Source organism: Mirounga angustirostris, unplaced genomic scaffold, assembly GCF_029215605.1.
Source record: "Mirounga angustirostris isolate CCGP_5_RB_7025 unplaced genomic scaffold, mMirAng1.0.hap1 SCAF_5, whole genome shotgun sequence".
Taxonomy (NCBI): Eukaryota; Metazoa; Chordata; class Mammalia; order Carnivora; family Phocidae; genus Mirounga; species Mirounga angustirostris.
Genome location: NW_026991713.1, coordinates 120,909,032 through 120,924,732, shown reverse-complemented (window position 1 = coordinate 120,924,732; position 15,701 = coordinate 120,909,032). Strand labels below are relative to the sequence as shown.

The 15,701-nt window shown below is 34.5% G+C and overlaps 1 protein-coding gene across 1 annotated transcript in view; it reads left to right on the top strand.

Annotated features, from left to right (window-relative positions):
- Nucleotides 1-15,701, top strand: part of PLXDC2 (plexin domain containing 2) — a 457,639-nt gene that overhangs the window by 307,294 nt on the left and 134,644 nt on the right. Inside the window, exons 6-7 of the mRNA XM_045874316.3 lie at nt 1,102-1,224; nt 13,764-13,882. Of these exons, the coding sequence (XP_045730272.1) occupies nt 1,102-1,224; nt 13,764-13,882 (242 nt within the window). The remainder of the gene's footprint in view (nt 1-1,101; nt 1,225-13,763; nt 13,883-15,701) is intronic.

The window sequence follows — 15,701 nt, the reverse complement described above, 5'->3', positions numbered from 1 at the left end:
TGAGCTGACTCTCCTTTTAGGAAGCTAAAGACCTTAGAGGCAAGAAGCCAATATAGGATTAATAATTTGTCATGAATAATCCACAAAATAAATAAGGCCAGTGTGGATAATTGGAAGTGGACAGGGTTGTAACATAGGAGCTATTGAAAGTTAATTCAATACGAAGTTCTTCATAGTTAATTCTCTCTCAGTACCCAACTACTAGAACAGGCTGTAATTGATCACACTCTAAATAGAGAGGCATTTGCGCATTATCAATGTTTTACCATTTAACTGCAACATGTAATATCTTTCTTCTTGATAAAGTGCTAGTATTATTAAAACTCAGAAATGTGCAAGTTTTTTCATGGGTGTTTAACATCCTTTCAACTTTGAAAGTAAGGTCCAGAACATTTTGTGCATCTTAGTGTTAAAGATATCCATGTGCAGTTTATAAAATGTCCCAAACTGAGATTATAGTTTGAGAAATGCAATTAAACTTCATGAAAATTCAATTAAACATCATGAAAATTCATTCACTTGTAAAAAGGACTTGCATGTTCAGCTAGTGTTAAACTAACAAGAGATTAATAATGGCAGATTGAGGGGCACCTGGGTGCCTCAGTTGGTTAAGCAACTGCCTTCGGCTCAGGTCATGATCCTGGAGTCCCTGGATCAAGTCCCGCATCGGGCTCCCTGCTCGGCGGGGAGTCTGCTTCTCCCTCTGACCCTCCCCCCTCTCATGTGCTCTCTCTCATTCTCTCTCTCTCAAATAAATAAAATCTTAAAAAAAAATAATGGCAGATTGAATATTTGAATTACTTACCTACTGTATTAACCATTTTAGCCTAATGATCTCTTCCAGAAAAGTCACTTTTCCCACAATTAAAATTGTACATATTCTAGATTTCTGCTTTACCAGTCTGCAAGGTACTACAACATTATGAGACTTTGTTATATAATCCACACCTATTATTGATCAGACATTAAGACATTAATTATGTTCCTTTTTTTTTTTAGCTACTGTGATATTTTACTTTCAAAATATGACTGCAATTAAGTTTGGAGGTAAAATTTTATCTGGGCTTTTCCTTAACATATTTCCTGTTTTTGCAATGACAGGTTTCATATACACTGGAGAAGTTGTACATCGAATGCTTACGGCCACACAGTACATAGCGCCTTTAATGGCAAATTTCGATCCCAGTGTATCCAGAAATTCAACAGTCAGATATTTTGATAATGGTATGTATCGATTAGCCTATTCTTTACTGAATGTGTACTTTTAAACATTGATTATCAGATTCATATCAATCTCTTGTTAACCTGGAGGGTTTTTTGGGGGGTAAACTGGATTATAAAGTGCTTGATGCAAAAGTCTTACGATGACAATGTTATACTGTAACTGTTAATATGTGGATTGAACTGTATGGTCAAAAGTCATTTATTCATTCATTCACTTGTTCATTCAACAAATGTTTATTAACACCTGTTAGGCGTTATAGTAAATGAGTTGCTATAAAATAGGACACCTCAAACAAAGCAGATAAATTTGATGCTATTTACAGTAAGTCCTTACTATTAAAAAAATTAAATAAGGATAATTTGTTATCTTCAAATAGAGGCAAGTGGCATAATATATTGATACTAAATTTCCAAGACTTATGAACCACATATACCATAAGATGAACACACCTTTTAAAAAATAAGGTAGTGGATAGTTAAAATGCACTTATGAAAATCAAGTTCTCCTGACTTTAAAATAGGAAATAGAGCCTACCAAGGTTTATCAAGTACACTGACAACAATCTATCCCTACTATTTCTTTTGGGGACATATAAAATAGAAAAAACCTGGACTATATCACTAAATGCTATTCAAATCTAAGTAAAAAAATTAAGGTTCTGAAGACATATGTGGATTTTCATGTCTGTATCTTATGGAAGGCTGTAACTTTGGTAGGGAAAATAGGAAAAGAAAAGTTTGTTTTGGAAAAGTAAAGATAGAAATTCCTGTACTCTGTAATACAAAAATAGTATTTATTTGCCCAAATGACAATTTCATCTTTTAAAATAATGGAACTATTTGGTGTGAACAGAGTTATTTCTACTCTTATCTCAAAGACGGAGGAGGAAATTTACTAGTGGGTAGTATAGACTTAATAGTGACAGTAGTGTTGGGGAAATGTGATCATTTTGCTAAAAGTAATCTTCTGACCAGTGTGATGAAGCCATTTTACAGGTCAAAATAGCAAATGAAAAAGGAAGCTAAATATAGTTAGATATACACTCTGAGAAACACATTTCAACTTGAATAACACTAAAGTATGTTCCAGTATTAGGTAACTCCAAATGTTAGCCATAATAATTACCTTCTCCTGTTATTTTAAGAACTATTATACTCTATTCTCCCTTTAAAAAAAAAATTAATGAGGTGCTAATGCCAAGGATGTATGAATAGATTGTAAGGATACTTGGGGCAGAACTACAGCCAGAAACTTATCTGAAGCTTATTCCATGACCCTTCTGACAGAATCACCTTTGTAAATAGGAAATGATTTGATGAAAGTTGATTCTTTCCCAAGCTCTGTCAATTATTGGCGATGTTGGAGACATTCACTCATGGGCACAGGATTCTAATGATGGAGTTTTCGTAATATTAGCAGCTAAATCATAAAGCATAATAAGTAAGTCTCTCGTCTCTCCCTCCATATACTCTCTTGTGTACCACCTTCCTAGGTAGCTCTTAATATTTGAATTTTACTTTTGTTTGAGTGATTTTTAAAAATTAATGTATGCCACTCCAACTGGACACTAAATTCTTTGAAAACAAGGACTGTGACTATAATAAATCATTTTATCTTCACTACCTGACACAGGAAGTCAGTACACAGTAGGACTCCCATAATTATTCAGTGAGGGAACAAATTTTTAAAAATTAAATATGTAGGATATTTTTTTAATTCTGAGAATCATAAAAATACTCAAGAGTTAATGTATTTTACTTTATTGAAATATCTTCTGTGTAATGACCAGTGGGAGTACTGAGTTCCCACAATATGACAATGAAAACTGTAATTTATTGTTTGTGTTTTATTAAATGAATGAAACACTTTTGAATATTGTAAAGGTACTCAAAAAGTCCTTTTATACAGTAGCAACTTACTGAAATATTTCCAATTTTGATTAGTTAGGATCACTGAAAGAATGCTTAAGGATGGGAAACTCAACATTTTAGGAAAACAAAATTTCTCTAAAAGAGACCAGAGCAGTTCAGAAAATTTCTTCTAATATATTTCTGTAAACATTAAAACACTAGATTTTAAAAATGAGATGATGCTTCCATATGTCATAGGTAGCATAGATGTTGACTGAAATCTTTGTGAGCCACAGAATAGTAATGTTCGAAAACTAGAAAAGTTATAAAACACTTTATAGAAAAATAATTTGATGGTTTAGAATTGCAAATTAAAAAGTATAATTCTTACTAATGATCAGAAGTCTGGGCAGAGAATCAGAAAACTGAGAGTTGACGGTGACATGAAGTGGCACGAGTTCCTCCTACTTGCCTGTTTTCATTTTGGAAATGAAAAACTGGCATCCATTACTGATGAGATAACTTGATTAGGGTTCAATAAACACTGCAGGGATGCTCAATTCCAAGTGCTCAGTTCCAATAAGCACATAGGATGGTGTAGCAAGTCATGTGGCCTGATATATGAGCTTAAATAACAACTTCATCTTTGAGATAAGGAGCAGTGTCACTAGATTTTGAGCTGATAGTGAAAGAAAAGGTATAGGATTTTCAGCCCCTAAGCCAGGAGATGGGCCATGCTAAAGCAGTTCTTTAGAAATGTAAATTCCAGTCTTAAACTCATGGTTTTCTTTTGGCAGTATGTACTCTTACATCATTAATTGTCCAAAGAAAGTGCCTTCCTGGTTTACTTACCCAGTTGCTCCCTGTATTAGACACTACCTAGAGAACAGAGGTGAATTAGGGGCTACATAGAGAAATATAAGATTTATCTCCAAAAGCCACTCCTACCATCCTGTAGATCATAAAGTTTTAGATTTCAGTAACTTTTAATATAAGATGAAACTTGAAATACTGGTTATTTGACAAAACAGTATAGAGATATGTAGCTTTAAATTTAATAACATTTACACTTAAATAATCTTTCAGTTATGAATGAGCCACTCAGTATGTATGTAGAACCATTTAAATTAACCAATGTTGGGAGAGCCATGATGACACTACTAAACATAAAACTTGCAAACTTATTGTTATTTTAAAAAGCCTGCTGATGATAATATATTAAGATTATCTTCATCCGAATTTGCATGAAAAACATTTAATTACTCAATTATGTAGACCTTGCTTTGCAAAGAATTTGAGGTAATTATATTTTCTCGTATTTCATGCAGAAATCCCTAGAAAGTAAGAATTATTCTGCCCTCCTCCACCATGTTGTAGGAGAACAAACAGGTTCATGAAGGTTGTGTCCAAGGCCATGTGAACAGCAGTAGAGACAGAACAGAGGCTAGGTCTTCTGCCCTCCAATTCCATGTTTCTCTGTACCATCAAAGTGCCTCATAGAAATTAGTGAATAAAGAAGAGGCTAGAGCTTGAGAGTTGCAGACATGCATGAAGGAAAAAGAGAATGCTGTTCAGAGGCATTTCCTGATCAGAAACCCCTGTACTTCTATGCTTATGGGAAGTTTCCTGCCTATTATTATCCTCTTGCCTTTCTAATATTTAAAAAATGGTAGTATAAATACATAGATGCCCATAAAAAGGAGAGACTTGGGTTTTCACTTGTTGCAAGGGTATGTGTTAGGTGTTCCCTATGATTAAAAGCACCAAGAAAAGATTCAAAAAAATTTTTTTTGACATCTAAATTTTTACTGCAAAGAAACAAACACATTCCTATATTAAAGTGTACAAGGTGATAATCTGATATAGTTATACATTGAAACAGGATCCCCAAAACGAAGTTAATTAACACATTCATCATTTCACATATTTACCTTTTTTTTCAGGTTAAGAACACTTGTTTTACTCTCAGAAAATTTCAATTAGACAATATAGTATTAGAAGCTATAGTCACCAGGTTATATATTACATCCTCAGACCTTATTTGTAGTGCAAATGAAAGATTGTGTGCTTTTACCACCCTCTTCCTATTTTCTTCATTCCCTAGTTCCTGGCAACCAATACTCTAAAATCTGTTTCTATGAGTTCAACTGTGTTGTGTTTTGTTTTTAGGTCCCACATATAAGTGATAGTATGCAGTTTTTCCTTTTCTCTGTTTTGCTTATTTCTTTCTTTTTATTATTATTACTATGTTATGTTAATCACCATACATTACATCACTAGTTTTTGATGTAGTGTTCCATGATTCATTGTTTGCGTATAACACCCAGTGTTCCATGCAGAACGTGCCCTCTTTAATACCCATCACCAGGCTAACCCATCCCCCCACACCCCCTCCCATCTAGAATCCTCAGTTTGTTTCTCAGAGTCCATAGTCTCTCCAGGTTTGTCTCCCCTTCCGATTTTCCCCCCTTCATTCTTCCCCTCCTGCTATCTTCTTCTTCTTCTTCTTTTTTTAACATATAATGTATTATTTGTTTCAGAGGTACAGGTCTGTGATTCATCAGTCTTACACAATTCACAGCGCTCATCATAGCACATACCCTCCCCAATGTCTATCACCCAGCCACCCCATCCCTCCCACCCCCCACCACTTAGCGTAATGCCCTTCAATTCATTTATGTGGTCACAGAGGCACAATTTCACTCTTTTTGCAGGCTGAATAATATTCCAGTGTGTGTGTTCTTTATCCATTCATCTGCAGATGAACACTTAAGTTGTTTCCATATTTGGCTAGTATGGATAATGCTGCAATGAACAAGAAAGTACAGAGATCTCTTTGAGAAATGATTTTGTTTCCTTTGGTATATACCCTGTAGTGGGACTTCTAGATCATACTGTAGTTCTGTTTTTAGTTTCTTGAGGAACCTCCATACTGTTTTCCATAGTGACTGTGACAGTTTACACTTCCAACAGACTACATGGTTTTCTTGTTCTCCACATGCTCGCCAACATTTGTTATCTCTTCTCTTTTTGATAATAGACATCATAACAGGTGTGAGGTGTTATCTCATTGTGCTTTTGATTTGTATTTCCCTCAAGACTAGTATTGTTGAACACCTTTTCATATACCTGTTAGCCATGTGTATATCACCTTTAGAAAAGTGGCTATTTAGGTCCCTTTCCCATTTTTTGTTTGTTTGCTATTTAGTTATATCAGTTCCTTGCATATTTTGGATATTACCATGTTATGGGATATGTGGTCTACAAATATTTTTTTCCCCATTCCATAGGCTGCCTTTTCATTTTCTTGGTTTCCTTTGCTGTGCAGAAGATTTTTTGTTTGACATAGTCCACCTTGTTGTTTTTGTTCTTGCTGCCTTTCCTTTTGGTGTTAAATCCAAAAACATCATTACTGAGACATATCGAGGAGCTTACCCTCTGTGTTTTCTTCTAGGACTTTTGCGGTTGCAGGTCTTATCAAGCCTTTAATCCATTTTGAGTTGATTTTTGTATACAGTGATTTAGGGGTTCAGTTTCACTTTTTTGAGTGTGGTTCTCCACTTTTCCAAGCACAATTTATTGAAGAGACTGTCCTTTCTCCATTGTGTATTCTTGGCTTCTTTATTGAAAATTAATTAACCACATAAGAACACGTTTATTTCTGGGCTCTCTGTTATGTTCCATTAATCTAGGTGTCTGTTGTTATGCCAGTACCATACTGTTTTGATTACTAAAGTTTTGTAATACTTTGAAATCAGAAAGTGTGATGCTGCCAGTTTTGCTTTTCTTTTTCAAAATTGCTTAGCTATTTGGAGTCTTTTGTGCCTCCATACAAATTTTAGGATTCTGTTTTATATCTGCGAAAAATGTCATCAGAATTTTTGTAAGGATTGCATTGAATCTGTAGATTGCTTTGGGTGGTATGACATTTTAACAATATTAATTCTTCCAGTCCATGAATATGGAATATTTTTACATTATTTGTGTCTCCTTAATTTCTATCATCAATATCTTATAGTTTTCAACATACAGATCTTTCATCTTCCTGTTTAAATGTATTCCTAGGTATTTTATTGTCTTTGAAGCCATTATAAGCAACACTCTTTTCTTTTTTTTTCTTTTAATAGCATTTACTTTATTTGCATTTTTTTGTTTAATTTTTTGTATTTTATTATGTATGTTACTCACCATACATTACATCATTAGTTTTTGATGTAGTGTTCCATGATTCATTGTTTGCATATAAACACCCAGTGCTCCGTTCAGTACGTGCCCTCTTTAATACCCATCACCAGGCTAACCCATCCCCTCTTCCCCCTCCTAAAATAGAAATATTTTATGCCATCTTCAAACAGAAACAATTTTACTTCATTTTTCCCAATTTGGATTTCTTTTATTTTTTTCTTAACTAATTTCTCTTGCTAGCACTTCCAGTACAATATTGGATAAAAATAGTGAGAGTGGGCATCCTTGTCTTTTTCCTGATCTTAGAAGAAAAGCTTTCTACTTTTCACTCTTAAGAATGATGTTAGCTACAGGCTTGTCATTTATGGACTTTGTTATGTTAAGATACATTCTATCAATAATTTGTTAAGCATTTTTATCATGAAATGATATTGAATTTTGTCAAAAAATTTTTTTGCATCTATTTGGATAATTATATAATTTTTATCCTTCATTTTATTACTGTGTTTATCACATTGCTTGATATGTGTATATTGAATTATCCTTGCATCCCAGGAATAAATCCAGTTTGATCATGGTGTATGAACCTTTTAATGTACTGTTGAATTGGTTTGCTAATATTTTGTTGAAGATTTTTGGATCTATTTTCATCAGGGATATTGTTCTGTAAGTTTCTTTTCTTGAATGTGCTGATACCCTGATACCCTGCTGGTCCTGTGAAATAAACTTGGAAGTATTTTTTCTTCTAATAAGGATTGCTACTAATTCTTTTTTTTTTATTCTTATGTTAATCCCCATACATTACATCATTAGTTTTAGATATAGTGTTCCATGATTCATTGTTTGTTCATAACACCCTGTGCTCCATGCAGAATGTGCCCTCCTCAATACCCACCACCAGGCTAACCCATCCTCCCACCCCCCTCCCCTCTAGAACCCTCAGTTTGTTTTTCAGAGTCCATTGTCTCTCATGGTTTGTCTCCCCCTCTACTAATTCTTTTTTTAAATGTTTGCTAGGACTCCCCAGTGAAGCCATCTGATCCTGGACTTTCCTTTTTTTCCAATTACTGATTCAATCTCCTTTTTTCTAATTACTGATTCAATCTCCTTACTAGTAATTGGTCTGTTTAGGTTTTCTATTCCTTCATGATTCAGTCTTGATTAGTGGTATGTTTCTAGGAATTTATATATTTCTTCTAAGTTGTCCAGTGTGTTGGCATATAATTGTTCACACTAGTTTCTTATAATCCTTAGTACTTCTGTGTTTTCAGTAGTCAAGCCTCCACTTTCATTTCTGTTTTTATTTATTTGAGTCTTTTCTCTTTCTTAGTCTAGCTAAAATTTTGTCAATTTTTTTATCTTAAAAAAACAGTTCTTTATTTCATTGATCATTCCTATTTTCTTTTGAGTCTCCATTTCATTTATTACTGCTGTGATCTTTGTTATTTCCTTCTGCTAACTTTGGGCTTGGTTTATTCTTCTTTTTCTAGTTCTGTCTTAAGGTGTAAAGTTAGGTTGTTTTTTGAGGTCTTTCTTTTTTCTTAATGAAAGCATTTATGGCTATCCATTTTCCTCTTAGAACTGCTTTTGCTGCATCCCATAAGTTTTGATATGTTGTGTTTCCATTTTTATTTATCTCAAGGTATTTTTAGAATTTCCTTTTGATTTCTTCTTTGACTCATTGGTTATTCAGGAAGATGTTTTTTAACTTCCACATATTTGTGAATTTTCTAGTTTTCCTTCTGCTTGTAATTTCTAGTCTCATACCATTTTGGTCAAAAAACGTGAATGATATAATTTCAGTCTTCATAAATTTGTTAAGACTTGTCCTGTGGCCAAACATATGATCTGTCCTGGGGAATGTTCCATGTGCACTTGAGTAGAATGTATATTCTGCTACTGTTTGATGACATATTCTGCATATTTCTGTTAGGTCTATCTAGTCTAACAGGTAGTTTAAGTCCAATGTTTCCTTATTGATTTTCTGACTGGATGATCTGTCCATTGTTGAAAGTGGGATATGAAGTTCCCTACTATTACTGCTTTGCTGTTTATTTCTGCCTTCAGATCTGTTAATATCTGCTTTATATATTTAGCTGCTCTTATGTGGGTGCATAAATTTTTGCAATTGTTATATCCTCTTAATGAATTGACCCATTTATCATTATATAATGATCTCCTTTGCCTTTTGTTACAGGTTTTGGCTTAAAGTCTATAATATCTAATATAATTCTATCTATCCCTGCTTTCTTTTGGTTTCCATTTGCATGGAATATTGTCTTCCATAATTACACTTTCGATCTACCTGTGTCCTTAAAACTAAAGTGTGTCTCCTATAAGCAGCATATATAATAGTCTTTTTGTTCTTTTTTATCTCTTCGGCCACTCTTTTTTTTTTTTCACTCTATGACTTTTGATTGGAGAATTTAAGTCCATCTACAATTAAAATAACCATTGATAGGTATGGATTTACTGTTGTCATTTTGGTAGTAGTCTTCTGGCTGTTTTGTAGTTCCTTTTTTCCTTTCTTCCTCTCTTGCTCTTTTCCTCTGTGATTTGATCATTTTCTGTAGCTCTATGCTTAGATTCCTTCTACTCCATCTTCTGTGTTTCTACTATAGGCTTTTGTTTTGTGGTTTCCATAAGGCTTATATAAAACACCTTATATTTATACAATCTATTTTAAGCCAATAATGACTAACTCAGACTCATACAATAGCTCTATATTTTATACCCTCCACCACATTTTATGTTTTTGATGTCACAGTTTACAACTTTTTCTATTGTGTATCCATTAACAAGTTACTATAGTTCTTTTTTATGCTTTTGTCTTTTAACCTTTATACATGTGTTATTAGTGATTTACCCATTACTGTTACAATATTAGAATATTCTTTTTTTTTTTTTAATTTATTTATTTGACAGAGAGAGACACAGCGAGAGAGGGAACACAAGCAGAGGGAGTGGGAGAGGGAGAAGCAGGCTCCCCACGGAGCAGGGAGCCCGATGCGGGGCTCGATCCTGGGACTCCGGGATCATGACCTGAGCCGAAGGCAGATGCGTAACGACTGAGCCACCCAGGCGCCCCAACAATATTAGAATATTCTTAATTAACTATATATTTACCTTTACCCCAGTGAGTTTTATATTTTCATATAATTCCTATTACTTATTTGTATCCTTTCATTTCAGCCTAAAGAACTCCCTTTAACATTTCTTATAAAGCTGGTCTAGTTGTGATGAACTCCTTCAGTTTTTGCTTGTATGGAAGACTCCATTTCTCTGCCAATTCTGAAAGGCAAATTTTTTTGGTAGAGTACTCTTAGTTGGCAGTTTTTTTCCTTTCTATTAGCACCTTGAATATCTCATCCTATTCACTCTGGCCTGCAATGTTTCTGTTGAAAAATCTTCTAATTGTTTTATGGAGGTTCCTTTATAAGGAGTAAGTTGCTTTTCTCTTGCTGCTTTTAAGATTCTTTGTTTTCAACTTCTGATAATTTAATTATAGTGTGTCTAAATGATAGTCTCCTTTGATTCATCTTATTTGGTATTTGGGGGCTTCCTGGATCTGGATGTCTATTTATTTCTACAGGTAAGGAAGTTTTCAGCCATTATTTCTTTGAACAAGCTTTCTTCCCCTTTCTTTCTCTTCTCTTTCTGAGATTCCTATAATAGGAACATCAGTCCACTTGATGGTGTCCCATATGTCCCATAAGCTATCTTCACTCTTTTTTCTTTTTGTTTTTTGACTGGGTGAATTCCACTGCACTGTCTTCGAGTACATTGTTCCTTTCTTCTACTTGATCTAGTCTGTTGTTGAATCATTCTATTAAAATTTTCAGGTCAGTATTGTATTCTTCATCTCTTTGATTTGTATTTAGTACTTTTTATGCTTTCTATATCTGTTGAAATTCTCACTTTGTTCATGTATTACTCTTGTAACTTCAATGAGCATTTTTATGAGGTAAATTAACTTACTGATGTTTCATTAAGATTGGTTTCTGGAGATTTCGCTTGTTCTTTTGTTTGGAACATATTTCCCTGTTTTGGGGTTTTTTTGTTGTTGTTGTTGTTTTTCATTTTTCTTGACTCTCTTAGTTTCTGCACATTAGATAAAATAGCCACCTTATCCAGTCTTTTCAGAGTGGCTTATGTAGGACACAAACTGCATCAATAAGCCTAGACTGAGCTCCTGGTTGTCTCTTAAATCTCTATGATTATCTATGTCTCTTAAATCTCTATGATACTGTTTTGTTCTTAGTGGTTCCCAGTAGTTGAGAGTATGCCAAGACCCATCAGTGTGTCAAAGGGAATGATCATAGTCAACACCTATATGTGGGGTTGATCTGGAGCCAGACCCTCAGGCAGCAGCTAAGAAAGTATGCAGTCAAACTCCTTCTGGGGGGAAACTGGGAGATAGGCATTTTTGCCTGGTCTCTCTACTAGCCATAAGGGGGTGCTCCTTTGCCCATTTAAAAACTGTTTATTTGCTATAATCCTCTAGGATTTGTGAATACAAGCCTCATTGGCTATCATCTTGCTATAGCAAGGTGATTTGGCTGCCTAAAACTTGGATGGAGCTATAAAAGTGAGGACACTAGATGTATGGACAAGTTCTTTGAAGGTAGATACTGGCAACTTGGTTTTATTGTTGAAGTTAGCCAGAGAGAGATGGTGGAGGAAGTGGTCATTGGCTCTTTTGGGTCCTGGGGAGGATAATAGTCAGCAGCTAAATGGACTAATTAGAAGCCAGACCCTCATGCTACAGCTTATAAAGTACATAGTCACACCCCTTCCAGGGAAAGATGGGCATTTTTGCCTGCTGCCTCTCTGCTGAGCCCTAGGGGCATAGCTATGGCAAGTACTCATGGGCATACCTGTTGCTTCCTTGTCTGCTACAGTCCTGTGGGACTTGTAAATGCAAATCCAGTTGTCTATCAGAACCAGGTGATCTGGGGACCTGTCTCTCAGGTGGCAGCAACAAAAGCTGGGTGCCAGACATGTGCAAGCTCCTTTCCAGAAGGATGTTGGCGGCCTGTTTTTATTGTCAGAGTGAGCAAAAGGAAGAAGGTGGGGGAAGTGCCCACTGGCTCTTTTGGGTTTCAGAGAGGATCACAGCAGCTAGATGCATGCAGTTTCAATGTGGGTATTTTCTCAGTTGCCCAAATTCTAGCAGTTACTTGGCTATTTTTTAGATTTCTCTCAGAGGAAATTGCTCTGTATGTAGCTCTGTGTGTACATTGGGTGTGTCCATGGAAGGAGGGAAATTCAGAAGCCTCCCATGTCACCATCTTGGTCAAAAGCTCTCAGCATTATGTTGAACTCAAAAACACAGTGAAGACAGTATTCTGTTTTACATCAGTCAGGTACAGGGATTAACTCATGAGCAGTCGGATGGAAGAAGTGCATAAGGCAAGACATGTGGGGAGAGGTGTGGAGCTTGCATGCCCTCCCTGGGCACACTACTCTCCCAGCAACGCCACATCTTCACTAACCCAGACAGAAGCTCTCTGTCATACAATCTTGAGGGTTTTTTGTTTTTGTTTTTCCTAATTTAATCAATTTTAATCAACCTGGGAGTTAAGTTTATCTCTTTTAGTTCTGTGAATTTCATTTTCTGTAAAACATTTTTCATTTCTGTGAAACATTTTTCACAGAATGTAAACATTTATTTTAACCAACCAAAATATCCAAAACTTAGAGCTAAGCAAAAGTCTTAGCTGCTCATTTTTTAGAAAAAAAAAAAAAATAGAAAATAAACAATGTCATTTAAAACAAAACTATGACTTCTCATCAGTGGCAATTAAACTATTTCAGTTCACATTTCATGTTAATAGTTTTATAGTTAATTCTGGCAGGTTGACTCATCAGAATATGATACATAGCACTGAAGATTCATTCATCCCAGTGTACTTCAAGGGGGCTTCAGAAATCTTTGCTTGGGGCCCTTTAAGCTGCCTTGCAGCCTCCTTGAAGCAATACAACAAAGACAGAAATGCAGGCATTGTGAACCAGAGAAGAAAATTCCCATTAGTGCTGAAGGAATTTTTTTCAGCTTGGAAGAGTATAATTCTAAATATCGAAGAGACATTTTCAGGTCTTTTATAAGTGATTCTAGCTTTCTGAATGTGTTCTCAGCATTTGTCAGATGTATTTGAAGTTCATTCAATCCACTTGGGCTACATTTTAAAAGTGGCTCATAGAAATTTAAGCAGGCAGTACACATTAACATTAATGGACTTCCTAAGGCAAAATTCCCTCATACTGGGCTCAATATTAACCTCAATATGAGATTCGATTTTACTAAATATTTAGAGAATACTCAATTGTTTAAAAATATCCCAAATACTATTTCAATAACAGAATTCCAATTAACCATATAAAGTTCAAGAGGCACAACTACTAGATTTTAAGACTATATCTATGGTTTGGTGAAGTCTCTCTCCAGAATTGATTGATATATATTTATCAATGCATTTCTTCTGTTTCAATGGGGTTTATAGGCACAGCACTTGTTGTCCAGTGGGACCACGTGCATCTCCAGGATAATTACAACCTGGGAAGCTTCACATTCCAGGCAACCCTCCTCATGGATGGACGCATCATCTTTGGATACAAAGAAGTAAGTAATGTATTGATGATGTTCTTTCCCCTTGATCTTGACCTCTTTTTCTCCAAGTGTCAAGAAAGGGACATTTTACAGTCATGAACCTCATATCACTTTCTAATGTCTTGGTTTCTTTTGCTTCATACAAAAATTTTTTTAATCTACTATATAGCACTGATTGTTAATTCTTTGGATTTTGTTTTTTATTCTGATGTCATTGGCATTATGATTGATAAATTTCATAGAATTATTGAACAATTATATCCTGATGGTATTACAATGAAATATCTCTAAGAAGAAACACTTCCAACTTGGAAGGACGTCTCTCCTATATCTGATTATATTTATTTTTTGTTTCTTTTTGCCTTGTCAATTTCTGTGACATGTTTTGATTCTAATTGCAAAAGTCTTAGTATACGTGAAAACTTGTGTGGCTCAGTGACCCAATACCAAGAGCATATCAGGACCCACAATCTCTTTGGCCAGTGTGTATTTCAACCTGATAGGCAAAATTAATTAGAGTTCTAAATGACAGAAAGAATAATGGAATTTAAACTTATAGTTTGTTTCATCTTACCAAATTCACAAAGAATGGAAATTTACTAAATTATAGCCCTAAATTTACAGAATGTCTAAATTAGAATAATAGCATGTTTAGTTTAAAAACTCTATTGACAATATAATCACAGTCTATTAGACAACCTAAACTTTTTGGGAAGAAAACAAATATAAGAATAAAATTCCAGGAACAGTAGATGTGATATTTTAGGCAGTCACTAGGCATGACAGAAATTTTGACAATGTGAATTGATGATGGGCATTATTAACCCATGGGTTAATGGGTATTTATAATAATACAGACTCAGTATCTCATTTGAAGGGTTATTTTTTGTTAGCAAATGAATCCTTGACTATTAAAAGGATGTTGACAACTTAAAAATTATTCACTTTGGTCAAGTCTTCTGAGATACATCTTTTCTATAAAGTGAGGGATAGTTTTATTTCAATTAACTAGGTCAGCTTTTTATTTTAAATATTTCCACTCCTTTGAAGAATTCTTCCATGTGGAATTAATCGCTTACTTGGGGCAATAATATAAATAAAATAAAACATAGAATCTGGTCTGCTTGGTGCTTCTTTATCCACAGCTATGTTTTGATATCATAGCCCATCATATTCTTGTATCACCTTAGTTGCAAGCTGGGAGAATATATCTCAAAGGGACTCATTCATTTTTAGTTTTCATAATAATCTAGTGTAATCCTGACACTGCAGAATATCATTATAGAATGTTAATTTTCAACTATTTTAACCAGCAGTGGTAAGGTTTCTGGAAAGATGTAGGGTCAGTAAGTCTAGGGTCTTAAATCTCACTAACTGTAGGCTTTTCAAAACAGAAGTTTGTTGTTGTTGTTTTTTTTATTGTGGTCTCTCTTTCTAGTCTATATTATAAAAATCATCATCTTTATATATACTGTTCTCAGTGGGTGTCTCGCATTGCAGAGTAGCAGTTCATTTTTCCTATTCCTTCTTTGTAGTGGATTTGGTATTTTTTAAATGTTTTTTTTCTTTATTATAATCAAAGAAAAATTTTCCACTATGATTTTCCTGTTTTGTCATGGGGAATATTAGACTGATAGGCAATTTTAACACTTTCTTTATATTTCCAGACCATTATCCTATTGAACACTAGTCCTCCTGAACTCAGAGTTCTAAGCAAGTCATTACTTTATTATTGGCCTTACTGTCCTTTCTCTGTTCTGGTTAGAAAGCAGCTTTTTATTTCATATTCTACCTTAATTTTTTCCCAATAATTGTCATGTATTTTATTTTG